We start from the raw sequence: 22,636 nt of genomic DNA, 5'->3' as shown, positions 1-22,636 counted from the left end.
TTCGCTTCGCCTGTCAGCGGCACACACAACAGCCAAGATCCGCATACACCCGGGACAGAGTAGCTGCTCCCTCTCAGCTGGGATGTACGGTGCAGAGACAAATGCACGAGCACCGAATTCCAATAAAGAGATTACTCAGAAGAAATAACGAGAGGCAAAACAAACTACAGGACCGACCACAAACTGCACGACCACCCGCAAAATGCGCCTCCTTGAAACCACTAGACATAACTCGGATGAAATTCCCCAGCCGAGCCGGGGCTTTGAATGGACGGCAGAGCGTAAGAAGGTTCAGACAGAGGGTCTCCTCTTTTCTCCCGAGGTGCAGAAAGAGGAGCGAGACTGAACGAACGGATCTTCTTGAGAGAGATGACGGAGGAATGCGTCAACAGCGGTTGCTACCGCAGACGCCTAAGCCACGGAAGCAAAAGGCTTAGCTAAACCCGCTCCCCGCAGGGAGCAGCGTGAACGGAGAAGGAGTATCCACAGAGTCCAGATGCCCACGCGTCGCCAGTGCGAGCGGTGGGGGGGCCCGCGAGGCGGCAAGGGCATCATCGAGGGCTCCGAGAGCATCAAGAATGAGCTGCTGAACGTCTTCGGATTGCTTGCTGGGAACCAGGCCCAGCCGAATACTGCGAGAAAATAAGCGAAGGAAGGGCCGCAGCTCCGCTTTGCTGCAGCTGCGGGCAGCCAGGGCTTTCAGTCGACCGACCATCGGCGCAAACTGCAGGCGCTCCAGGCTCATAGAACCGCCTTCCCGAGGCTGGGATCCCACTTCCAAAATGCAGTTCTCCAGCACGTCCTCTAAAATCACACACACTGCGCGGCGCCATGGCTGGAGATCTACGCCGTCTTCCGCCAGGGGGCCCTCGAAGGATTCTCTCTCAGCACCGAAAACAGGGCCCCCAGGCGTCCCATTGCAAGACTCCCCACCAGAGCGCGTGGACTGTGTCAGAGGGCTTGTTACCCAATTCGTCAGTCCGATAACGCCCCCCCCACGAGCAGCTGCATCTGCTGCTGCTGTTGACAAGGACCGGTTCTCGTCGGCGAGGAAGCGCGTCAAGGTATTCAAACCCTCCACAAAGCCCTGATCTGCGGGCGCCTCTCCCCAGGACTGCTTGGCAGACAAAGGAGACACTTCCCTCATCCCCAGAACAGATGCGATGTCATGAGAGGAGGCCCCCTCTTTTGAGCCAGAAAGCGCTCTCAGTTCTGACCCCCGTACGGCCCCCCCACGGGCGCCCCCCAAGCGGCCCGCCGAATTCGCCACAAGGCGCAAAAGGCCACTCTCGAGGTCGGTGGTGCCACCACGATCCTTTCCCTGTTGCTGTTGTTGTTGCTGTGCCGTGTGCAACAAGGGCCCCGTGGTGACTTCTTCTTGTCGCTCCTGCCGGTACTGCACGAGGGCCTTGAAGGTTTGCATCATGAGGGCCGAATCCTGCTGCTCCGTGCTCTGCTGCTGCAACCGCATGGCCACCTGCAGCAACAGCTGCATTTTCAGGTCCAACTCTGAAAGTGAATGCTCGCCGGAAATCCCTTTCTCTGGTTCTGACTTAATGAGGGCCTCCTCGAGCTCGCGGCGTGTGAGAAGGGCAGCTTTTTGAGGTGGGGGACCGGCTGGGGAAAGAGCAGGGGAACAGGCGGGAGGAGGCCCTTGCTCGCTCTCAGCCCACACAGGACTCGCAGTCTTGCTGGTACTGGCACTGTGGGAAGTTGGCAGCTGTAAGTGCTGCTGGAGCAGCGCCCACTGAGAAGCAGTTAGCTGCTGATGGGAGTCAACAAGCTGCTGCTGCTGCTGTTGCTGCTGTTGCCGCTGCGATGGAGTTGAGCACAGCTTCTTCGACGGCGAGCCTCTTAGCTCCATTCCACGAGTGGCATCTTCGACAAGCGTCTTGGAAACCCCCTGCACACCACCCTGGCGTTTGGTTCTTGGGCCCTGTCGCGCACTGGGGTCTGCTGCCGCTGCTGCTGCTGGGGCCCCCTTGGTAGTCGAACTGGGGCTGCTGCTGCGAGTTCTCTGTGCAGCAGCAGCCGCGCCAGCTTTCCCTCTTGGCACTCTGACATGCGAGCCTTTCCCGTACATTTGCAGCGCTGCTGCGAGCTCTGCCGCCTCCGCGTCCATCTCAAGGGCCTCCACTGGGCCTTCGGCTGGGGCAGTGCCAATTAGGCCGGGCTGGGGGGTTGCCTGCTTCATGAGTTTTGCGTATTTCATGCGAACTTTCTCCCATCTGCGAACGGCAGACAAAAAGGCACAGCCGGCAAGTTCGCCTTTTGCCCAATAGGACCGTCAAACCGGGCAAAACGAAAAAGAAGCACTCAGGGCGCAGAGCCAGAGAGGGGCGCGAACTAGGAGCCAAAGAAGCTGCCCACCACACCCACGGCTTTTACGCCCTACAAAAAGTCACATTGGGAGTCGCTCCTTCCCCCCCACCCTCCCCGCCTGTGTTGGGAATGTCGCCTTCTCTCTCTCGCTCTCGCTCTCTCTCTCTCTCTTTCTCACCGGAACTGCACGGCTTGCATACGAGCCTCGGAAAATCCCTTGCATGCTTTGATTGAAAAAGTCTTCCACCTCTCTTGGCCCTCTTCGGACCAGCGCGCGATCCAGGCGTTCCGTGAGTGGCAGTATTTGACGCCAGGAAGCCGTGACACCACACGGGAGCCCAGAGGGGGGGCCCTCAGCCCCAGAGGGGGGGGCGCGGGGGCCTCCTCCTCGGAGTGTCGCCGGGTGTGCGCTGCTGCTGCTGCAGCAGCAGCAGCCCGACGTGGAGGACGCGTTCGACGAGCCACTTCTCCTTCCCAGGCATGCGAGGCCTGGGGGCCCTGTCTCCCTTCTGCACTGTAAAGCGATTCATGCGTTGCTGCAGTGCTGTTGCGCTCTACTCCTGTTGAGGCTTCGAGAGAGGGAGGAGGAGCAGCGGCGACGCAATTCCTCGAGGGCTTCAGAGGCAGCAGGAAGCCGCACTCCGTTGAGCTGTTGTGATCTTCGGAGAGGCCTGAAGTTGAACCCGCAGGCGTGGGGGCCTCCTCGAAGCGAGCCGAAGGCAGTGCTTCGCAGAGAGAAGCCTCCGCCGGAACGGCAGAAGAGGAAGCCGCCAGGGAGATGCGTCTGTGCTGCTGGAAGTCTACAGACTTCAGCGCGAGATCCTCAGGATCTGCTCCAGAGGCACTGGAGAGATCAGTTAGTCCCACTGCGCCCTCGGAGTCGCCTAAAAGGCCTCCGGGGCTGTCCCTGTTGTTGACAATCGGGGTATCCAATACAGAGAGTACCTCTGCTGGAAGCGGTGCTGCTGCTGCTGCATGGTATTGCCGTTCAAAGAAAAATTCCTTATCTTCCCCTGCAATGTGCGACTCAACCGCCGAACTCTTCTCGGCTAACTCTCCAGAGCGCTCTTCCACATGCTCCGCAGAGACGTCCCCACTGTGGGAAAGGGGTTCCTCCACGGAAGAGGCCTCGCGAGGCCAAGCTGCCACAGCCTGGGCACTACTTCCCGCGGTGTCGATCCTCATAGCAAGTCAGCTGACAGATCACCAGCCCCCGCGAAGACAACGATGCAGACTGCTTGGGAGCGCAATGCACCCACCCCGACTCCCTGCTACCGTCGCGCAAGCTACGTAGGCTGCTTGAATCGTGTGGCTGCAGGGAAGCCGAGAAAGAGAGAGAAGGACAACTCGGTGCCGGACGGAAGGAGTATGCAGGGGTGATCGATCATACACGGAAATGAGCTGCGCGACTCGCGCGGGGCCCCAAACCTCAATGGGGGTATATTAGGACTTCAGGCGCGGCGCGAAAAACAATGCTTGGGAACTGATAAGGACGATGAAGCGGCTTGATTGAGACGTTCTTCTTTGAGTGTCTGCTGGTGTTGGCGGTAAAAGTGCCTCCCTCAGAGCCGCGCTGCTGGGAACCGTCGGCAAGAGACAGAGCCCTGGAGCGTCGGCGGACAATTAAAAAAGTCGAGGCCAATGAGTGAGCGTCGGGAAGCCGGGCGTTGGAGGAGAGGTGCTAGGTTCCCTCCTCTATCGACCATAAGACACTGCACAGCGGGGCTGCGAGTGGGAGGTACACGGTGTCGGAATGCCCCGTATAGGAGCGGCCTAAGAGCCACCTTGGCGTATCCCGAGGAATACAGAGGCCTCAGAGATACAGGGAGGGGAGGGGGGGCGGAAGTTACGGGCTGGATCAGAGCCCTCACTGCGCCAGTCTCCACCGAGATGCGGATTGTGACTGGCTGGGGATGCGTTTTGCCTCGGCACTGAGCCGCAGAGCGCAGATCCCCTAAATAGAGGGCCCCCGGAACCAGCTGCTCGATGAGAGAAACGCTCCGTCCTGGAGCAGTGCAGCAGCTGACGAGGCGACTGAAGCAGCTGGCAGGACCAGGCGCATCGGGTCTGTCCCTGCTGCTCTGCACCACTCCTAGTGAGTTCTGTGAGAACCCCCAGATTCAACAATCCCACAAAGGCGTCCCCCAAGGCAACAAACCCCAGATGGGCCGAAAAACCACCGAGGAGATGACGCAGGCCCCCACACGCGCTGCGTAGCTGAAGTGCGGGGCGGCCCGGTACTACGGATACCCCCGCGATGCCCCAACAGAAAGCGTTGGAGCCGGGTGTGTGAAAATTGTGAATTCTCTAACTGCTTTTTCCCGAAGCGCTTACCGGGTAGAGTCAGAGAGAGAGCCAGCCGACAGGCAGGAGAGGCTCTGAGAGCAGCACTGAAGCCAGCGCGCCCCCACTATACGGCATGAAACGAACAAGCAGCGCAGCATTGCCGCCTGCTGACGCCTGCAACTCGATGCATCAATTCGCCAAAACAATCCAAAGAATTCCCTAAAGAGGCATACTAGCCGTGGGAAGACGGACCCGCAGCTCCTCTGCTCAAGAGGCGCCCGTCGCTACTGCGCAGTGGCAGCTGCAGGAGGAGAGCCAGCGTTGCTCCTCGGGGAGCTATCACTGCGCGTATTATTCCCGACAACAAAATAATGTCCCTTGATATCGAACGACTGTGCGTATTATTCCTCGCTCGAGCCAACATACCTCCAAAGAGATGTAAAAACCGAGGGTTTGGCCACCTCCGGGCACGAGGCACACGGGGCCCGAGCACTGGCCTGACCCCCCTACTCGGCACGTGTGGCCGTGCATGCGCTCATAAATTTCAGGGACTCCGGAGGCCCTGTCAAATGTAACCCTGAGGAATATCAGCACATTATTCCTGGTTCCAGACGCAAAGAGACACCATGCAGCCGAAGGCACGTCCTCGTGCCCCCTACCGCCGTCGCCCAGTGCACTAGCCAATTGCCGTCTGAGTTGCGGGGGGAAGTCGGGGCATCAACAGTCTGTGTGCTTTGCCAGTAATGCCTCAGACCTCTTGGAATCAGCCCTACATTTTGCTGCTGCCTCTGATAAGTGGCGTGATTAGGCCCTCCAGGTCCCACCCCGAAACAGTGAACCCGTCTGCAACAAGCCAAGCCACGCCATAACACTTTCCACTCGATTATATTTGTCTAGGATTAAGTAGTTTTGACTGATTGGTTTGTCTTTTCTCATATGTTTGGCAGCTCAACTAATTGTGGAGCATTTGGATGCGTGTAGTGTGCCTGCGCCGAACGGTAGGCAATTGTTGTAAGGCTCCATCTCGGGTCTGTCAAGAAAACCACTCAACTCCAGACTAAATACAAACATGATAAAAGGCCATTTAGTGTCCTCCAAAGAACGCCCTGCTGTCTCTTTCCTTTTCCTCAAATGAACTGCTGACATGATGGGAGCAGGATAGCTGGGGTGCACGTCGCTACACCGTCAAAGCACTCCAAGTATCCACAGCTAGTCGCACACAGAATCTAGCGCGCATGAACACGACTCTGTGCGTCGTTTTATTCAACTAAGAGTACTCGACAATAAATAAGATAAGCAAAAGAACCAACTGATCAAATCTTGACAATTTCTGACTTGGAAGAACCAGTGTAGTAGAGAGCGCCCAAGCATAAGTGAACCCTCCACATACTCGCCCACCCTTTTCAATAACACCCATACGCTCCGTATTCGTAAATCGAGACCAACTATGTACTGGACAGACGGGAAGTTCTTTCCCCGTCGCCACACACCAGACATTCAGAAATGCGAAAGAATGCAAATATAGAAAGGCAAAGTGTGCATCAGCTTGCCAAGATAGGACAGAAGAAAATACACAGATATTTCAGCAGCAAAGGGGGCACCAAGCCAACGCGACCTCCGTGGCGCAATGGTTCGCTGTCGTCGGAGCGCTGAAATGTGTGAGCGTTTTACTACGCGAGGTAAGTAAAGGGTTAATAGCATATCAAAAAAACTAGCTCAGCATTGCCATCGTGCCTCATGAGGTACTGGATGTATGCAAATAGCTTCTTCATGCATACCGATCGACTCTTCAATCCCCAAGAGAGGCATCTGGAGGAAGGTAGGAAAGTCATACCTGAAAGAGCCTTTACATCTACACCTTAACAACGCTAACGGGGTAAGTTTCCAGCGAAATGCATATGTGAAGATAGATATTTCGGGCACGGCATGCGTTGGGAGAGAAAAATCGTCAAGGAGCTCCAGGAACACCTTTCATGGACACCGGCATTGAGCAAATTACCCTGCAGGTGGCAAAGTTCGCAGCTGCTCCTCCGTCACGTACGGGAGTTGGCGTTCGTCGCCTCATTTGAATAAAAGCATCCGTCTAATATGACCTCAGGGCTCCGTAGTTCTAAAGTCCAGCACTTATCTTGCTCCCTCTGGATCTGCCGCCCCGACGCCCGTCACTAGTCTGAGCGACGAAACTCGCGATTAACTTGAAGAGTTGTGGAATTTCCTTTAGAAGCTGATGATGATAGTTTTGTGGCGTCATCAACTTCAAAAGGAGTCGAAAGAGTAAGAGAGGGCGTAGACTGCGAGGCAATGGCAAAAGGTGCCAACCGCCTGACCTTTAACTCTCTCGTCAGTCCACCATCTGGTGCAACTAGCAAAGCTTGTTGATTCATATAGACCAAACCACCAGGCTCGAAACATAGCCGACTGGCGTTTATCATACTTAATTTTGTGACCCCCTTAAGCCTTACGCATGCATTTGCGTGCACTACCAAGTTGTTTAGTGGAAATCCTCACTGTAAGGGCGGCTGCTCACTACAGATCGCCTTTTCCTGGCGCGGATCGAGCAGGGGCTCCTCAGTGTAGACCAGGGATGCGCGAGAGCAACGAGTAGACTAGTGTACCGTTGTATTACAAAATCACTCAGCACAAGGAAGAAACTCAAGCAAAGCACTTGGATTTTTGAGGGTATAGAGTCGGATAATACTGCAAAAGGGTGGAGTTTGGGGCATTTATTTTTTTGGCTTCGGATGGTGCGTAGTGGTCTCCTTGTGTTAAATGCGAGGTCAGTCATGGAGGAAAAACACGCTCGAAGTTTGTATACTTTTCCGTTTTTATACTCATGGGAACGCTGAGCTTCTAGTCACGAAGCTAGAATTGTTGAGTGACTTCTGGGCCATGAGAGAGCTGGAGCAACTGGCATCATGGGCATACTTCCTGAGTCTGCCGACAAAGACGTAGGTGCTATCCTGCCCTCTCGATGTCTGATCACCTAACAATAAAGGTGATAGTCAGCAGTTCATATCTCTCCAGGAGTTCGAATAGTTTGCAAAATGCTGGAATGAGGAGCATTGCGTGGCTTCAGCTACTTGCACTTTGCGCATGACAGGTCATACTGCTTCACTGCGGGAAGCACCCCACGCCACCATAAAAACTTTCAAAGCTAGGTGTAGTCTAGTGCAAAATTCGACACGGCACGAAAGAGCATGGTGATGTGCTTTGTACAAATGACGGAGTTCCACTTTTGTTGTGATCACAGCACGTCACCCTCAACGTACCAGCGCTTCACCTATCCGCCATTTTCGGCGCCAAAAGCATTGGACGAATGAAATGTCGCTAGCAGCATGCATCACGGCGCAACCACGAGCGGTTGTGCTGCACGATTGTGTCTCTTGGGGGTGTCCCAACATCGCGATAGTGTCCAAGTTGGAAATGTCCAAGGTACACTTCATGGTGAAATCGTACTGTTGGAGGCACCCAGGCCATCAAACAATTATAGGATTATGCATGTCCTGGAGGCTGTTTATCAGGTGTAGTGAAGTCTTATGGTTGCTTTGGGCAGCAAAATCAGGCTCAAATAAAGTGCCGATATTTTTCACTGTCCCACCATTCCGCATGTAGTTCCGTTTTCTGCAATAGATACAGCTTCTCAGAGCTCGTACGCAGCAATTTGTGCATGCAACAATAATTGGTCTGGCAGTAAGAAGTGGCGCGCTCATATTGGGGGGATGCTAGCATCGGAGAAGTTGCAATACGGTTGACAAATGCGCTTGCGGCGACATTGGCCTCCTATATATAGTCCATGAACTGCGTTTTCTCTAGTAAAATAAGTATATAAGCAGTACTTAGAGTAATCCAGTAAATGGAATATGAGTAGTAAGATGCAAACCCATAGAACTTCGCAACCTCTTTGTGGGTGCGTAAAACGCCACTCCTTTGTTGCCCGAACTCTTGCCGGATCTGTCGATTCCTGCAACATAATCCCGGAGTCCCAAAAGCACGATCTTGCACACGAGCCTGCGCACATGTGTGCCTTCTTGTAGCACTGCTTGTCCCCCAACAACTGAAGCGCGCCCCTTAGCCCCAGTGAGTGCCCTTGAACCGTCAGGTGATCACTAAGACTTTGTCCATGTAAACAACCATTCACCCCTCCTTGTTATGCTCACTTATCTCCTCAGTAGCTCACTGTTGCAGCTCAGCGGGAACATCTACAGGTTCAAGCGACATACAGCTATAGCCGAATTTGCGAGTGCCAATTTAGAACACCGTTTCGTGCCTGTCATCCGGGTGAATTGGGATTTGGAAGAGGGCGTGTATGAAGTCAGATGGTGAGTGGACGGTTGTTCTTTGTAGTTTGTCGAGCGATTTGCTAATGTTACACGGCAGGAACTCGTGCTTCACCTTGATGTGGCTCAAAGACTTGAAGCTAACTTACGTGCCCCCCTTCCGTTCTTCTTCAACACCAACATTGGGCTTGCCCAAAGATGCCGGTTCATTTCTCCAATTTAATTTTTCCTACAATTTCTCTGCCTTCAATCATTCTCCTCTTTGCACAATAAGGAATTCCGATTTTGTCGAGTTTAGGTTGGGGCGGAACCAACGATCAGCTCAATAAGGTGAGCTTGGCGACCAGCAAGTGGCCAGCCTTCAGGGAGCTTGTCTGTTTTGCAAAGTTGCAAAATCCCCCTTGGCATTTGTGCCTTCCTACAGGATCTCGCCTAGCCAATCAACCTAATTGCTTATTGAGGAGTCTGTTGCAGGGCTACTTAGGTGGGACGCATGCTCAGAACAGCCTTCTCTCACTGCTCTGCTGGCCAGCCCGCAAGAAGGCTCTGCCACACCGTATTGAGGTACTACCAAGATCACTGTACAGGAGCTTGGCACTGTTGGGAAGAAAGCAAGGTAGTTTTTCGTAGGGTTGCCCGTCACACCAACCTCCACAGCGCTCAGCTGCCGCCGTACGCGCGTCCCATTGGGTCACCCACGGCATGCGTGGGATTTCGCCATGGTAGACAGGTCAAATATATAAGTCAACGATCGCACAGATAGGACTGAATTCTATTGTGAAGTTCCATTTTGCTCCCGCATCCTTGTTGGTCCTTGCATCCTGCCGCCGGTCAGCAAGCCTGGGTCTTAGGGACTGCGCGAACGACTGGGCAGGGAACGCACTTTTGCGCCGTCTCCGGGGGTTACAGATCCACTTCTTATGGAGTGTCAAGCAGCTCTCAAAGCCCTTGACCATTAATGTGAGCCAGCATCAGCGCAGGTATGACCCATGTTGGGTCACCATGTATGGTTTTCTCTTCTTTAGCCCCCTCGTTGCACCCCCGACGGCCTGTGGGGCTTTCCGTTCTCAGGAGCCGCATTTTTTGTCTAGCGAGCAGCCTGATTTCACTGGATTCTGTCTCGCTTTAATGGTTTTGGTTTTTGCGTATGTGTGAAGTTCCAGAGTACATCGCCCAGTGTCCCACAGCAGAAGCAGGAGAGTTGTTGGGGGCTGTGTGGGGCTGATGAGGAAAGCGCGTCTGCTCTTCCTTTTATGGTAGGTGTATTTTAGACTAGAGGGTAAGGTAGTATGCCACAGCCCCGACATCTATAAATGCGAAGTCCTCTTTCGGCTCGCCTTTCCTAGCCGAAGACGTAAGAGCTGTACTCACTTGCTCTTTAAACCTGAAGTTGTCCATCATATGTGGAAGCCGTACTGGTCGGCTGTACATTTGCTGAGTGACTGCCTATTCTACGACCACCTGACGTGACCCCTCACGGAGACCTGAGCAAAACTACTGAGAAGGCAGCCGCTTCGTCAAAGATACGGCTTTTGAGACTCGCAGGGTCACATTTTCGGTACTCTGGTTGGTCAACAAAGTCCCCTGAACCAGCCTTCTCAATTCTTACAAGGCTTGCTGTAGTGCTATCGCAGCAAATACCGGTGAGTCAGGGCATGTATGGAGCCTTGAATTGTAGTAATCTCTGCAGGCAGACTAATTCCTCTGCATGCAAGGAGCTGCCAATTAGGCAGTTTTTTCCAATAAGCATGCAGAGCAAAGAACACTCGTCTTTTCCTTCTGTGGGGTACAGGGTGGGGTAGATTTCCAACCGGTTGGTGGAGGTTCCGTGTACTTGCGCAACCTGCCTGCTGTCGTGCTTCTAGCTTGTACAGCTCATCAACACATCCAAAAGCATCTTATCACCCTATAGCTAATAAATCCATACAAGCTGTAACGCTAGTGCATTCACCTGAGCTTCTAAATTGGTGCAAGTCGCCCCAATAGGACTTGGATCAACGTCCAAATTCATCCCCAGAGGGGTTTCCCCCCAGCGTCGTCAAAGTATCAGGCTGCTGAATCACCAAATGCCGTGATCGGAGCTAGAGTAGCAATTAAGGAACTTGAGAGCCCGATGCATCTAAGACCAGTGGATGATCAGGTAGCTACAATACAGTGCTAGCAATTCTAACGCTTTTTGAAAGGCTTCCATAGAGGGGCATTCACCTCTAGACTCAATTCAAAGTTCATAGGAGTCATAAATGATCCTTAAAGGAGCTCCTTTTCCCCTGCTGGTCCCTTTCACAAGTCCTGACATGAGTGAACAGGGATAAAAGGCTGCGCGTAGCTGCACCCTCTAATCGCTCTGAGCATGCACAGCAAGTTGCACAAAGCATCTGCTATAAACTCGCACAGCCTTATGACTTGCTGAATCACTCAAATAGTATTCTGCAACATGTTGGAGATGCGGGCAGACAAGCCAAGAAGTCCGATGTTATTAATTATTATTTAAATATTCCCGAGGGAGTCGAACTTGTCTAAGAGCAACTTAGCCCTCCTTCCTCGAGGCCGCTACCTCTGTGGCTTAAGGAGAGAACGCAGCTTTTATTTCAAGCTGTTTCTGGCGCTTGGTATCGGGATACTCTAGTGGAGCTCTGGGATGGTGTTCAAGGTAAGCAAGTGATCTGGACGAGCCTGCAGTAGAGCAGGCACCCCATAGTGCATTGTGCAGCTGTGCGACCCATGCATCACACATACCCAGCAATGTGGAGCACTGCCTCACCAGAGCAGTGGTACCTACGCTCACGTGTACGCAGTCGCTAGACAGACCTCGTCTACACTATTACCCTGCACTGTTGAAAAGCACGGAGACAGCAGGCGTCAGAATATGCTGCTAAACCCAGCACTTTTGGAGATGGTTCAAACAAGTTGCGAATGATTTTGTACTGTGAGCCTGATCGATTACGCGGCAGGCTGATGACGTGCACGCAATACTCTCAACAGCGCTGCAGCTGAGTGCTATGGGAAAGCTGTGTACGGTCCTTGCCACACGAGAGTCTCTTAAACTGGACAACATCAATAGTGCGGCCAAATAGGGATTATACTGGCATAAGCTAGTACAATCTTCATATGTCAATATTCTGGAAACTCTCCATGCCTTGGGACCTCTCAAAACTTCAAAGAAAATAAAGGCGAAAGGTGATAGATGGTCGATGAGCACACACCTCTACCAAAAGCTCCAGAAAGCTGACACATAATGTTTGAAATTCGGCGAAAGAGTTACTCGCTTAATAAGCACTGTGATTGAATTATTCAGAAAGAGGATTGGCCCTATTTTTCAGCACCGTTCACGATCATTATTGTTTGAGCGCAGCTTCCCCTACTCAGATCGCAGGCCACCAGCTCTGCGGTGCTCAGCTGAACTACTTTGTTCAATTTAAATTAGGACCTGCATAGTTACTTTCTAAAATAACGCAAAAACGCATACAAGCTGGTGATATCTGTTTTTCTGAATGCCTTTTGGAGCTTTTAAGGCTTGGGGTCTGTAACAAAGTATTACAGCAACAGGCCTCGTTGCCAGGGAGCTAATCAACAAACGCGAACTGCTCTCCCTCATTGATGCTCCAGATTCATAAAGCAAATGAGTGCATTTTTATCGTTAAAATTAGAGAGGCTTACGCTACGGGCTTGCCTCTTTGTAGCAAAGCAAGGCGAGCCACTGAGAACTGCCCACGACACAGAAGCAGCACTGTAACTCCAGCGTATCAGCCCCTCTTTTGAGAATATATTATGATGAAATCGGCACAATGGTAAACAGTAAAGAACTGGTGGGGGCACGGTTACGTGCCCATTATCCTCCGAGTTCAAAGGTCGCACGCGTGCTGTGTCGAGCTCCCAGTCCCGAGGAGCCGCTTGTTGGGGGTTGCCCCTGCACGCAGTAACAACGCCACTCCCTGCTCATTTTCTAGAATGCTTGGCCACTTTGGCTCCTGGTTTATTTACTTTCCACACTCCCAGATATCAGGGAGTGTTCGCTGGTTCACCTCCCCGACGCACCGCATCCCGTGGCCCCGCCAGCTTAGTCCTTCCCCTGAGCACAAGGCGTGGCCCCTTCCGTTTTCCCTCTTCTTAACTATCAAATACCTTTCTGGAGTATTGCGACTATTTGCGCTGCACGATGACCGAAGAGTCAGCTTCCGTGCCTTCTGCCCCGGGGGCGGAGGCCGCTCCCTCAGCCGACAAGAAAAAGAGGAAGGTGTCTAAGACCGCCACCAAGAAGCGTTCATCTTCTTCCACAAAGGCCAAGTCTACAAAGGGAAAGACCTCTAGCAGCAAGTCCAAGGAAAGCAGGTCTGCGCAGGACAAAGCAGACAAGCCCGAACGGTCCGAGACTGCCGAGGTTCCAGCAGAGGATGAACAGCAGCAGAACGATTCTACAAAAAACTTCGAGGCTGCAGCGGAGTCGCATATGGTGAGCTCCGAGCCGTCAGCGGGGACAGCTGTACAGGAACTTGAACGAGAGGCTTGCGAAGAGGAAGGCGAGCCGCTTTTGCCAATGGACGAAGACGGGAAGCAGCCAGAGGCTCCCGTGGAGTATCAGGAATCCAGAGAAAATGCTCATGAAGACGGTGAGAAAGAAAAGGTGAATGAAGAAGCGCTCAAGGAAGCGCAGGCGGAGAAGAAGGCTCCTCTCAATGCGAAGCCAGGCGAGGCGGGGGCAGCAGGCCCACGCCACCCTTCAGTGAAGCGACAACATATGCCATGGAGCTCTTCCCCACTTCTTGAGTGTATACCGAGAACATCTCTCAATGGGGTCTGCGGGGGCCCATGGAGGAGTTCTGCCTATTGCAGCTGGCTTCACGACACAGTCGGGTGCACCTGCAGGCGCGTTGCGGGGGGTCCTCTGCCCGAGAAGTGGGGAGCATTTTCTGATTTCTTAGCTGCTATTGATATTCGAGACACCGCGGACAAGAAGTCACGAGGGGAGCTGGACTTAGTTGGCACTAACAATGCAGATGAGGAGAAAGCTGCGAAAGAGGCCTTTGGAGAAGCGGAGAAGGACCCACAGCAGCAGGAAGAATATGCTTCACCAAACCCTCTAATGGTGGAAAAGCTTCTTTTGCTTCCCTGCAAAACTTTCCTATCTACCGCGTTCGCCCCCCAACTGCTACACTGCCGGCCCTTCTCGCCTATAGGGCTGCAGGAGCAGTTTGACGGGGCCCAAAGGCGCAGAGCTGGGTTAAGCAGGAGGTTCGCGCGCCTTGCTGCTGGTGCAGCACACACAAAGCCGACGGCGGCAGAGGACAAGCGGGAGGATCAGCAGGAGAAAAGTTCTGCAGAAAAGGATCAGCAGCAAGAGCAGCCCGAGCAGAGTCTCCCCGCTCGTCGCCCGCCTACATGCGGCTCTGAGTGTCTGATAGACGAGGGCCGTATGCGAATCCTGTCAGTCATAAATTTGTGCCTTACAGAGCGTCACTATGAGCCTCAGCTGCTCCGGCGGGATTGTTTGCCCGTGTTTTGGCATAAGAGCCAAGGGGGTGGAGAGGTTCCCACCCCCGAAAGTCTCCTTAACTATTTCAAGCTTTTGTCTCTCCTCACCATGCAAGGCATTCGTGTAGCTGAGCATTGGGCGGCTGCAGCGGACTGTGCCGTGTGCAATTCTGGGACTGGGGCGGCGACTCCGCAGAAGGGCAACTCGAGGGAAGAGGCATCCAAGGAGGTGACCCCGTGCACATGCAGCTGGCGTTTTACAGTCGTAACGCATTGCACTCATGGAGTGAACAGGACAGGATACATGGTATGCGCGCTGCTGATGGCGTTGTTGGGCCTCTCGGCAGCGGAAGCTCAGGGAGTTTTTAAGGCAGCGAGGGGGCATGCGATTCCTCGGGAGGAGATCATCGCTGCCCTGCAGCAATTGGAGAAAGAGGGAGTTTCTGAGGCTATGCGGGCGGCCCTTGCGGCCCCTGAGCTGCATCCAGTATATGCAGAGAATGCAGCAGCTGATGGCGTTGAATTGCAGAAGGGCAGCTGTTTTGTTCGTGTCGCCACGGCGGCAGCACCAACAGAAACTGGGAGGACCATTCCCATATCAGGTGGCTTTAAGAAGAGCCTCACGTCCTACAGGGAGTTGGAAAGGCAAAGGCTCATAAGGGCGAAGCAAGCTTCGCAGAACAGGGAGCAGAGGGAGCAAAAGCAACAGCAGCAACAGGAGTCAAAGGACGCCGCAGTGAAGGAAGAGGCGACAGGAGAAGCAGAGGGGGGGAACATCTGCGAGGCAAAGGGAGAATCTTCTGATGTCAAGGTAGAGGAAGCGCCGGGTGCAGTCACAGAGCAAACAGCAGCAGGGGCGGCTGAAGACGCCAAGGAGGTATTTTTGACGGAGGATGAAATGAAACAGCTGCCAGTTGTCCCATCAGAAGTCCCCAACAACGGTGTGGTTCTGTTTGGTCCTCTTTCCAATGCCTTGTTGGCCCCTGAGGAGCTGCTATTGTACCTACTAGACTTGCATCCTAATCTCCGTATGTGCGATTACCGCGTCCTTGCATCGTCCAATGTCAATCAGCATCTGGGATATCCCGCGACCAATAAGAAGACAGGTTTCAGGCGTCGCAGACGAGTGGGAGTCCCCAACAGAACGAGTGGGCCGAAAGCAGAGGATGAGGGGGAACCGGTACAACAACCGCCAGAGCAGGCGGAGGAACAGGCACCGCAGCAGGATGCAGTTGCCCCACAGCCCATGGAGAAACCTTTGGCGTATCACTACATCTTGTATGTGCAGGCGGCAGATCCTTTTTCGTTCGAAACTCTCGTAGCGTCCGAACTTGTCTCGCTCCGCAAGCAGCCCCTTCAGGCCTTCACTTTAGACTTCCTGCCGTATATCCTCGCACGAGGGAAAGAGCTCGATGCCGTCGCGCTCAACTGGTCCGTCCAGCATCCCCCCAGACCCAAGCGGGGGCCTCCACCGCTCCCACTGCCCTTTGGAGCTCCATTCCCCCCCCCAGGATTTGGGGGCCCTATTCCGCCGCCTCATCCGTGGATGGGGCCTGGAGGTTTTCGCAAGAGGGGTTCCGTGGATGTGGATGTCATTCCTCCTTTTATGCGCGGAAACGGCCGGTTCGGAGGACCGGCCGCTGATTGTGGAGGCAAGCCAGTAGCGCCCCCGCCCCCTCCCTTCTTCGGGGGGGGAGGCCAGTGGAGAGAACCACCTCCCCCTCCTCCCCCTTCCAAGAATGCAGGGGCATGGAAAGGCCCTGAGCCGCAAGTGATACCTCCGCACTTCCCGGTGCCAGGAGTTCCTGAGTTTCGCCCGGGGTATCCACAGGATGGCCCCCGCCAATTTGATGAGAGGAGCAAAGACCCGGGGGCTCGAGCATCTCGGCAGGGGCCCCCTCGAGACTTCTATGACGCGGTCCGACAGCAAACACCGACGCCTTCTGCGGGGGGCTCATGGAGAGCCCACAATCCACAGGGCTGGACGCCTTGTGTTCAGGGAGCTTTAGCAGGCGGACACGCTTTTCAGATGCCCAAGGACAACGCAGAGGGTGGGACCTGGGGCACCAACAACTGGGAAAGTTGCAGGCCCCAGGGGGCCTCAGATGGTTGGAACCAAGGGCCCCCTGGACCTGAGTGCGCAGGTACGTCCAAGCGCCGTAGGCCGAACGCGGATGGTGGCTTCAGTGGAGAATGGAATTCCCATTTGCCTGCTGGCAGATCCGGAGGAGAGTGGGGAGGCGCTGTGTGTAACAACTCCGCTGGAGCTTCTCAGTCGGAGTGGGGCGGCTCTGATAGACCTTTGGGGGCCCCTGGACGTGAGGCTTTTGGATGTTCTCGTGGCAGCGATTTCCAAGCTGGAGGCGCAATTCGGGGCTCTATGAATGGATTTAGTAACCAATGTTCTCCTCAGCACCGCGATGCTCAGCTTAGTAACCCCGGCGGTCCAGGTATGATGCAGCAGCAGCAGGGCTTTGGCAGCGTGCCCCAAACATTCTTGCAGCAGCAGCAGGGCTTCGGCAGCGTGCCCCAAACATTCTTGCAGCATCAGGCTGGAGGAAGCCCATGTCCTCCGGCTTATTCTTCCTCATCCCTTCCGCAAGGAGGGAACTCCGAGTTCAGTGCTGCGCAGCAGCAGCAATATCAGCAGCAGGAGCCCGTTCCTGGGTATGTGATACAGCTGCTTCAGCAGCAGGCAGCACAGAGAGGAGCCTCCGTCGACCCGCAAGTGTTGGCGCAGCTATACACGCAGTACTATCAATCCTTCTTGAGTTCAATCTCTAACTCTTCTAGCGGCCAGCAAGTTACTCAGGACCAGCTCATGCAGTACTTGCAGCAGGTGCAGCAGCAGCAGCCAATGCATTGACGTGCTGTTCGACTCGCGGGAAAAGCACAGATACCACTTTGCTGGCCAACAGAATCACGAGTGAAAAAACTGCTCGTGTTTGGCACTACAAATTGCGTAATACAGGAAGTGGATGGAGGTCTTGTGGCATGAAACCCGTGTTGCATGATCTGTTTCTCTTAGCATAGATATATTTGGTTTGATTGAACCGCGAACCGAACAGGCTTTTTTTTCTTTGCAGCAGTTATGTTGCTCCCCATTCTTGCATATCGGATTTATTTCTTATCCTTCGCGCTTGTGGATGCCGGTGAAAGCCAAGGCGAGGCACGGCCTATGTGCGAGACAGCTCATTGGCCAGTAGGCAGCACATGATTTGCGCAATACAGTACTTGGTCAGATATGTATTTTTTTAATTGAGCTAGGGCAAAGTTGCAAGGTTGCTGGGTCTTCGTTCCTTTTCATCCCTGTTGCCATCGCTTGTCTTGTTTTGGCGAGACAGAACCGTCGGCCCGGTGCGATGCAGGGGGCATTACCTAACCATGTGTATGGTTGTGCACAGGACATAGTTCGTGTGATGGCACATTTGTGAATACCAGTGCAGTAAAAGTCGACAGGACAACACAGGGAGGGGAAAGCTCATTTCGTAGCTGACGTTCCAGTTCTATGAACATCTCAGACCTTTTCTTGGTTGTACTAACTGGAAGGGGTTTTCTGAATCCGTAGAGAGAGCGGAGGCAGAGGCAAGAGACAGGAGGGCACAGGGGAAAGGGTACAACAGCCCGTAAGTCCTGAGGCCATCGTATTACGGTAGATCACGGCACCAAGAAGGTCGTCAATAAAGCTAGTCACTCCACTGCAGTGCTATGGAAAAAGGACGCAAGGAGAAAGGACTGCTTGTACCAACTTGTCTGGTCTGCCGAGTGAGAGAGCTATCTTATCATATACTGTTCGTCCGCCTATGCGCTGACTATTATGATAACGTGCCGATTAATATGCCTCATTAGTCTATTTACAAGCTTATAGAAAGAGGAGGCAGAGGAAGAGCGGGAAAGAGTCCTTTTTCGTCGGTTGCCAAGCCCTGTCCCAGTGTGCACGTGGTGCAAGCTCACGGCAAAAGGCAAGGACAGGGAGCAGCTTTGTTTGCTCGATAAAGGAAGGCCACCCCGTAAATAATATATGCTGGGAAAGGACCCAAGCAACCGCCCAGCAGGGTGCGATGCGGTTGATTCGATGGTCCTCATCAGGCTAGGGCGTCCCCTGCATGGTGCAGGGTGCACACTCGTTGCGCTGCACTACGCTGCAGGGGCACGGGAGGAATCTGTCGCATTTTGTTGTAAGAATCCTCACGAACTTTGTTTCTCTTGTACCGGAGACATTTAGTCTGCGAGGCGAGCCAGCAGCAGATTCGCGGCGTCTACCACGTCCTGGTCGCGGCACTGCGACTGCAGCGTACAAGTACGGCAGCAGCGAAAGGCAAACCATAAGGCACAGTACACCTGAGAAGGATGATTGCAGGTGCTTTGAGTTGTTTTCTAGTGACTCTACTGGCACCACTTCGCTACTGGTATATACTTGAAGCCATTCCCCACACACAGGAGGGGAAGAAAAGGCAAACATGGGCCATCCGTGTAGCAATGCCACTAGGCATTGGCTCCCAAAAAGGGAAGGAGGCAAACAAACAAGGCACATACAGCATAAAGGCCAATGGAGGTTAAGGGGCAGGCGCAGCGGTGGATAGTATGTGGCGGAGCTCACCTCCTGAAGTTTCTTGAGTTTTGGTATGGCTCCAGCAGCTTTGACTGCCTGCACGAACTCCGGAAGTTCTTCATTTTCGTTCCCCACCAAATCTTCCAAGTGATATATTGCCTCCAGCTGTGTGTACACATTGGTGGCGTTGGGGGGGCTGAACATGTTGGCACAACGGATACCAGAACAATCCGGCCAACGTCTATGAATGAGTTCCCCCGAGCGGAACGCGCGCTTTGTTTCTTATGCCGATTGTGCTTCTTTAGCTGAGCAGAGTATGTAGGGCAGAGACATGAGGCGTTGTGACCACAATAACTGTTGCTCGGGAGATTCGCATGAATCTTACATTTCGAGAAATCGCACAAGCTGTGCGATGCCTCCGCCTTTCATAAATGTGCGGCGGTACTTGATATCTGCGGACAGAACCAGAATGCACAGTAAATTCCATTAACTAAACCTCTGACGAACTGGTGATACTGTTATTCTTTCGGTCAAGGACATGGTCCCCCATCCCCTCTATGATCTAAAGCAGCGGCGCTGCCTCCCATTACTATAAGACGAACGCCTAGCCCTGAAATGTGAATTAAGCAAAAAACCTGCTGGATATTTCTGTGCGTAGATTTGTCATCCAGTTTGGGGTTCAGGGTTTGCGTTTACCGAGTACGTAAATGTTGCGTGCCGTTTGTGCGCAAGCTGCGCGCATTCCCTCAATGTCAGACTTCATTCCCTGGATTAAGTAGGGCATCGCCCCCGCATTGAACATTGCAATGCAATTCTGGGGATCTAAAAGATTGACACGCAAAGATACAGCAGACGATATCTTAACGCAAAACTGAGCAGGAAAGCTGCTTTATGGTTCCCCTTTCGAAAGGAGCCATAATGGGTAGAGGCAGTGCCGCAGGTTGTGCTAGTATGGATGTCACGTTATATCAAAGCGGAGCTACGGAGGTAGGGCTTACTATCCACTGAGAGAAAGGAAAGCGCGACCACTGCTGAATGTTTTCTGTCCAACTCCTAAGGCACAAGCACAAAAAGCAAAGTAGACGATACAAAACAGGCTCCAGATTTAAAAATAGCCGGAAAGTGAGTATTGTAAAGCTCGGTCTGTTTGATCCACGAAAAAAGTCAGCAGCATCACGGGGGATGGCATTTCACGCGCTTTACGTCATGCATACGAAATTAAAGAAATGGCTACTGCTGAGCCACTCGTTTGAGACACATAATTTAAGTCCTTGGCTGCACTTCTCATTTATAGCCATACACAATAGTTATGTTCAGGGCTAGTTGGGCACCTGAACGCCCTAGGAACGTCAATTGCTAGACAAGAGAAAATATATTAAAGTACTCTCTGCATGCTTTCCAGTTTGCTCATGCATACTGGCGTGTAACGTTCTCTCCAAGCTGCAAAGCCGTTTACACTTCTGAATGCTTTGCCTGAAAGAATGCTAGCATGCACTACACAATTACTCAAATATGCACCTTGGACGCAAGGAGCTTGACAAGCACTTCGATTCCGCCTGCTTCTCGAATTTCGTCCTTCAGTTGTGGCTCCTCTACAACGCAAACAAACGCCAGGAATTTCTAGATGAAAAAGAAACGCCAACGAGCCTGAACTGTCCAAATATTTTGAGCCCTTCGAATTGCACGGAGCACTCCAACGTCTCTATGTTGACACAGCAGTCCAAACTCCTACTGTTTCACTTTAATCAAGCCAATCGTCTTACGACCCTTCATATGCTATTTGAGACGTGCAGAAACCGTGTGTACCTAAACTGGCTACGCATACATAAGATTATGACTCAAACATTCTTAGGTTGTTCCCGTGTTTATGAAGTCGCAGCTTGCTTCGGCTCATAAAGCCTGTATTGTGTGTGCTTGTTCGTTCATACGTTCGCGAGAGGCGAAGATGGCAAGCTGAGTAGCGGCGAGGGCTCCAATGGTCTCGGGGTCTGCGGCCCACGGGTGCATTCGCTCCTCTAGCTTTTCAATCTGAAGAAACACAGCAGACATAATTACGCAGGAGGGACGTCAAATTAAGAAAGTCGGATAACCTACGATACTGAATGAGCCACAAACCCAACCGCAAACAATTAGCAGGAATGACGGGACATTTTGCAGTAGCGCCGAAAAAAACAACGAAAAGGGTGCACAAATGCAATACCGAAGAACAGTGGAAGCATCAAAGTAGCCAATATCGGTGATAGAACGCATGGTGTGTGAATAGACGAAGTGATACCTCGCAAGTCGAATTGCAGAGGCGAACAAACTCTGGAATATCGTTGTTGTCATATGCCCTGTCGAATCGTACCACATCGTCCCCTACTAAACACACAACGCAAAACAAGACCTTTATACATATGTCCTGCGCTATGCGCTGCTGCTGTTGTTTTTTTGAGTTAAGAACGAGACAAGCAGCTATTCTTCAATTCTGCTTCCCCTTATATCTGCTTCTTATGAAACCGAGAAGTATGCCAATAGGAAGCTGGAAAAAGACGAGGCATCTTGAATGTACCACTTCCAAAAGACAGCATGTTTTTCAGCTTTCCACCGTATTCATTCTCCTGCGCTTTCCGCTTGTACGCAGTCTGCAGAGCAGATATAGTAAGGATAGAAACATACGCGTAAAGTATGAACAAGGATCATAGAAAAGGTCAGTCGCCGTTCGTGATACTTTTAATATCCTTAACACAAGTTTAACTTTAAATGTTTAAAAAACAACGCAATTTTCGTCCATTATACTACAGCCATTGACGAAACCATCTTACATCCCTCCCGGCGCAGCACTGGTTCCCCATTATCGACTAACAACGATTACGCGGATCCTGAGGACAGGAAAGAACGTCAATCAGAGAATCCACGAACACAGCAGTCTTTCTACATGCTGAGAAGCCTCTCTCTCAAAGCTAATGAAATAATGAAGGCAACCGATCCGGGGTTACACTAGAAGCTGGAAATAGAGCATGATAAAGCAGAATAAAAGCAATAAGTAGAGACGGCAATAAGCTTACCAACGCAATCCACAGCCATATAAGCGAGAGACACTACGAACAAGTAAATTACCAAGCAAGAGGGCTGAGAGGAGGAACCGCGGATCACAACCGATGCAGCATCCGAAAAATATTTTCTCGAAATGACGACAGTCTTACCTGAGTTTGCAGTTCCTTGGGGCAGCCCGGCAGCATCGTACCACGTGATGCTGCCCTTGTGCCACTTTCTCTGGGTGGCTTTCCCAGCTGCCTTTTAGAAAAGAATTATTTAGCTACGAGCCCAGCTGTTCCTCAAGTGAAAGGAGCTACTTGAGAACCTCTAAAAGCTTCGCTATGCCCTTGTAGCAACCCAGCTGGGTGCTGGTGGTAGTGAACGTTAATGTGAATGGAGATGACTGTTCACTCCAGATCAGATAGGGGCCCCCTAGTTCTCGGGTGGCCTGGAAGGAGCAATGACTCTTCGTGGTGTACGAGGTATATGCTGCCCTCTGTGATGTATATGGAGTCTGATGGCGCCTAGAAGAGGAACTGAATCCATGAAGTGATGCGATTCCACCGTTGAGGCTGGGCAGTAAAGGATCGATGTTACGGAGAAGCCATGAGCCCCGCACCCTGTTGCTCTCCTCAGCACACACTGAAGCCTCCTCAACTAAACGAAAAAGTAAAGGGGATTGCCCCACTGAGCCTCGAAGTCCAAACAAAAG

General features: G+C 52.6%; 3 protein-coding genes across 3 annotated transcripts; 1 reads left to right on the top strand and 2 right to left on the bottom strand.

The window, feature by feature from the left end:
- Positions 1 to 433: 433 nt before the first annotated feature.
- Positions 434 to 2,778, bottom strand: LOC34619788. The gene is made up of 2 exons (XM_026338450.1): positions 2,501 to 2,778; positions 434 to 2,228 (listed from the first exon to the last, which is right to left on the bottom strand). Exons 1-2 carry the CDS (start codon positions 2,518 to 2,520, stop codon positions 434 to 436), a joined length of 1,815 nt encoding a protein of 604 aa, XP_026194235.1. The 5' UTR covers positions 2,521 to 2,778.
- Positions 2,779 to 13,041: 10,263 nt separating this feature from the next.
- On the top strand, positions 13,042 to 17,220 carry LOC34623982. The gene has a single exon (XM_026338440.1). It carries the CDS (start codon positions 13,042 to 13,044, stop codon positions 17,218 to 17,220), a length of 4,179 nt encoding a protein of 1,392 aa, XP_026194225.1.
- A 2,067-nt stretch (positions 17,221 to 19,287) lies between these two features.
- LOC34623981 (U-box domain-containing protein 15) lies at positions 19,288 to 21,740 on the bottom strand. The gene is made up of 8 exons (XM_026338563.1): positions 21,711 to 21,740; positions 21,458 to 21,530; positions 21,182 to 21,267; positions 20,835 to 20,934; positions 20,425 to 20,498; positions 19,905 to 19,959; positions 19,603 to 19,728; positions 19,288 to 19,358 (listed from the first exon to the last, which is right to left on the bottom strand). The coding sequence occupies exons 1-8, from the start codon at positions 21,738 to 21,740 to the stop codon at positions 19,288 to 19,290; spliced, it is 615 nt and encodes a 204-aa protein (XP_026194348.1).
- Positions 21,741 to 22,636: the final 896 nt, after the last annotated feature.

The sequence above is a fragment of the Cyclospora cayetanensis genome, unplaced genomic scaffold (genome assembly GCF_002999335.1).
Source record: "Cyclospora cayetanensis isolate NF1_C8 unplaced genomic scaffold, CcayRef3 CcayRef3_contig_104, whole genome shotgun sequence".
Lineage (NCBI taxonomy): Eukaryota > Apicomplexa > Conoidasida > Eucoccidiorida > Eimeriidae > Cyclospora > Cyclospora cayetanensis.
The sequence above is the reverse complement of the archived record's forward strand: the minus strand, read 5'-3'. Positions and strand labels throughout refer to the sequence as shown.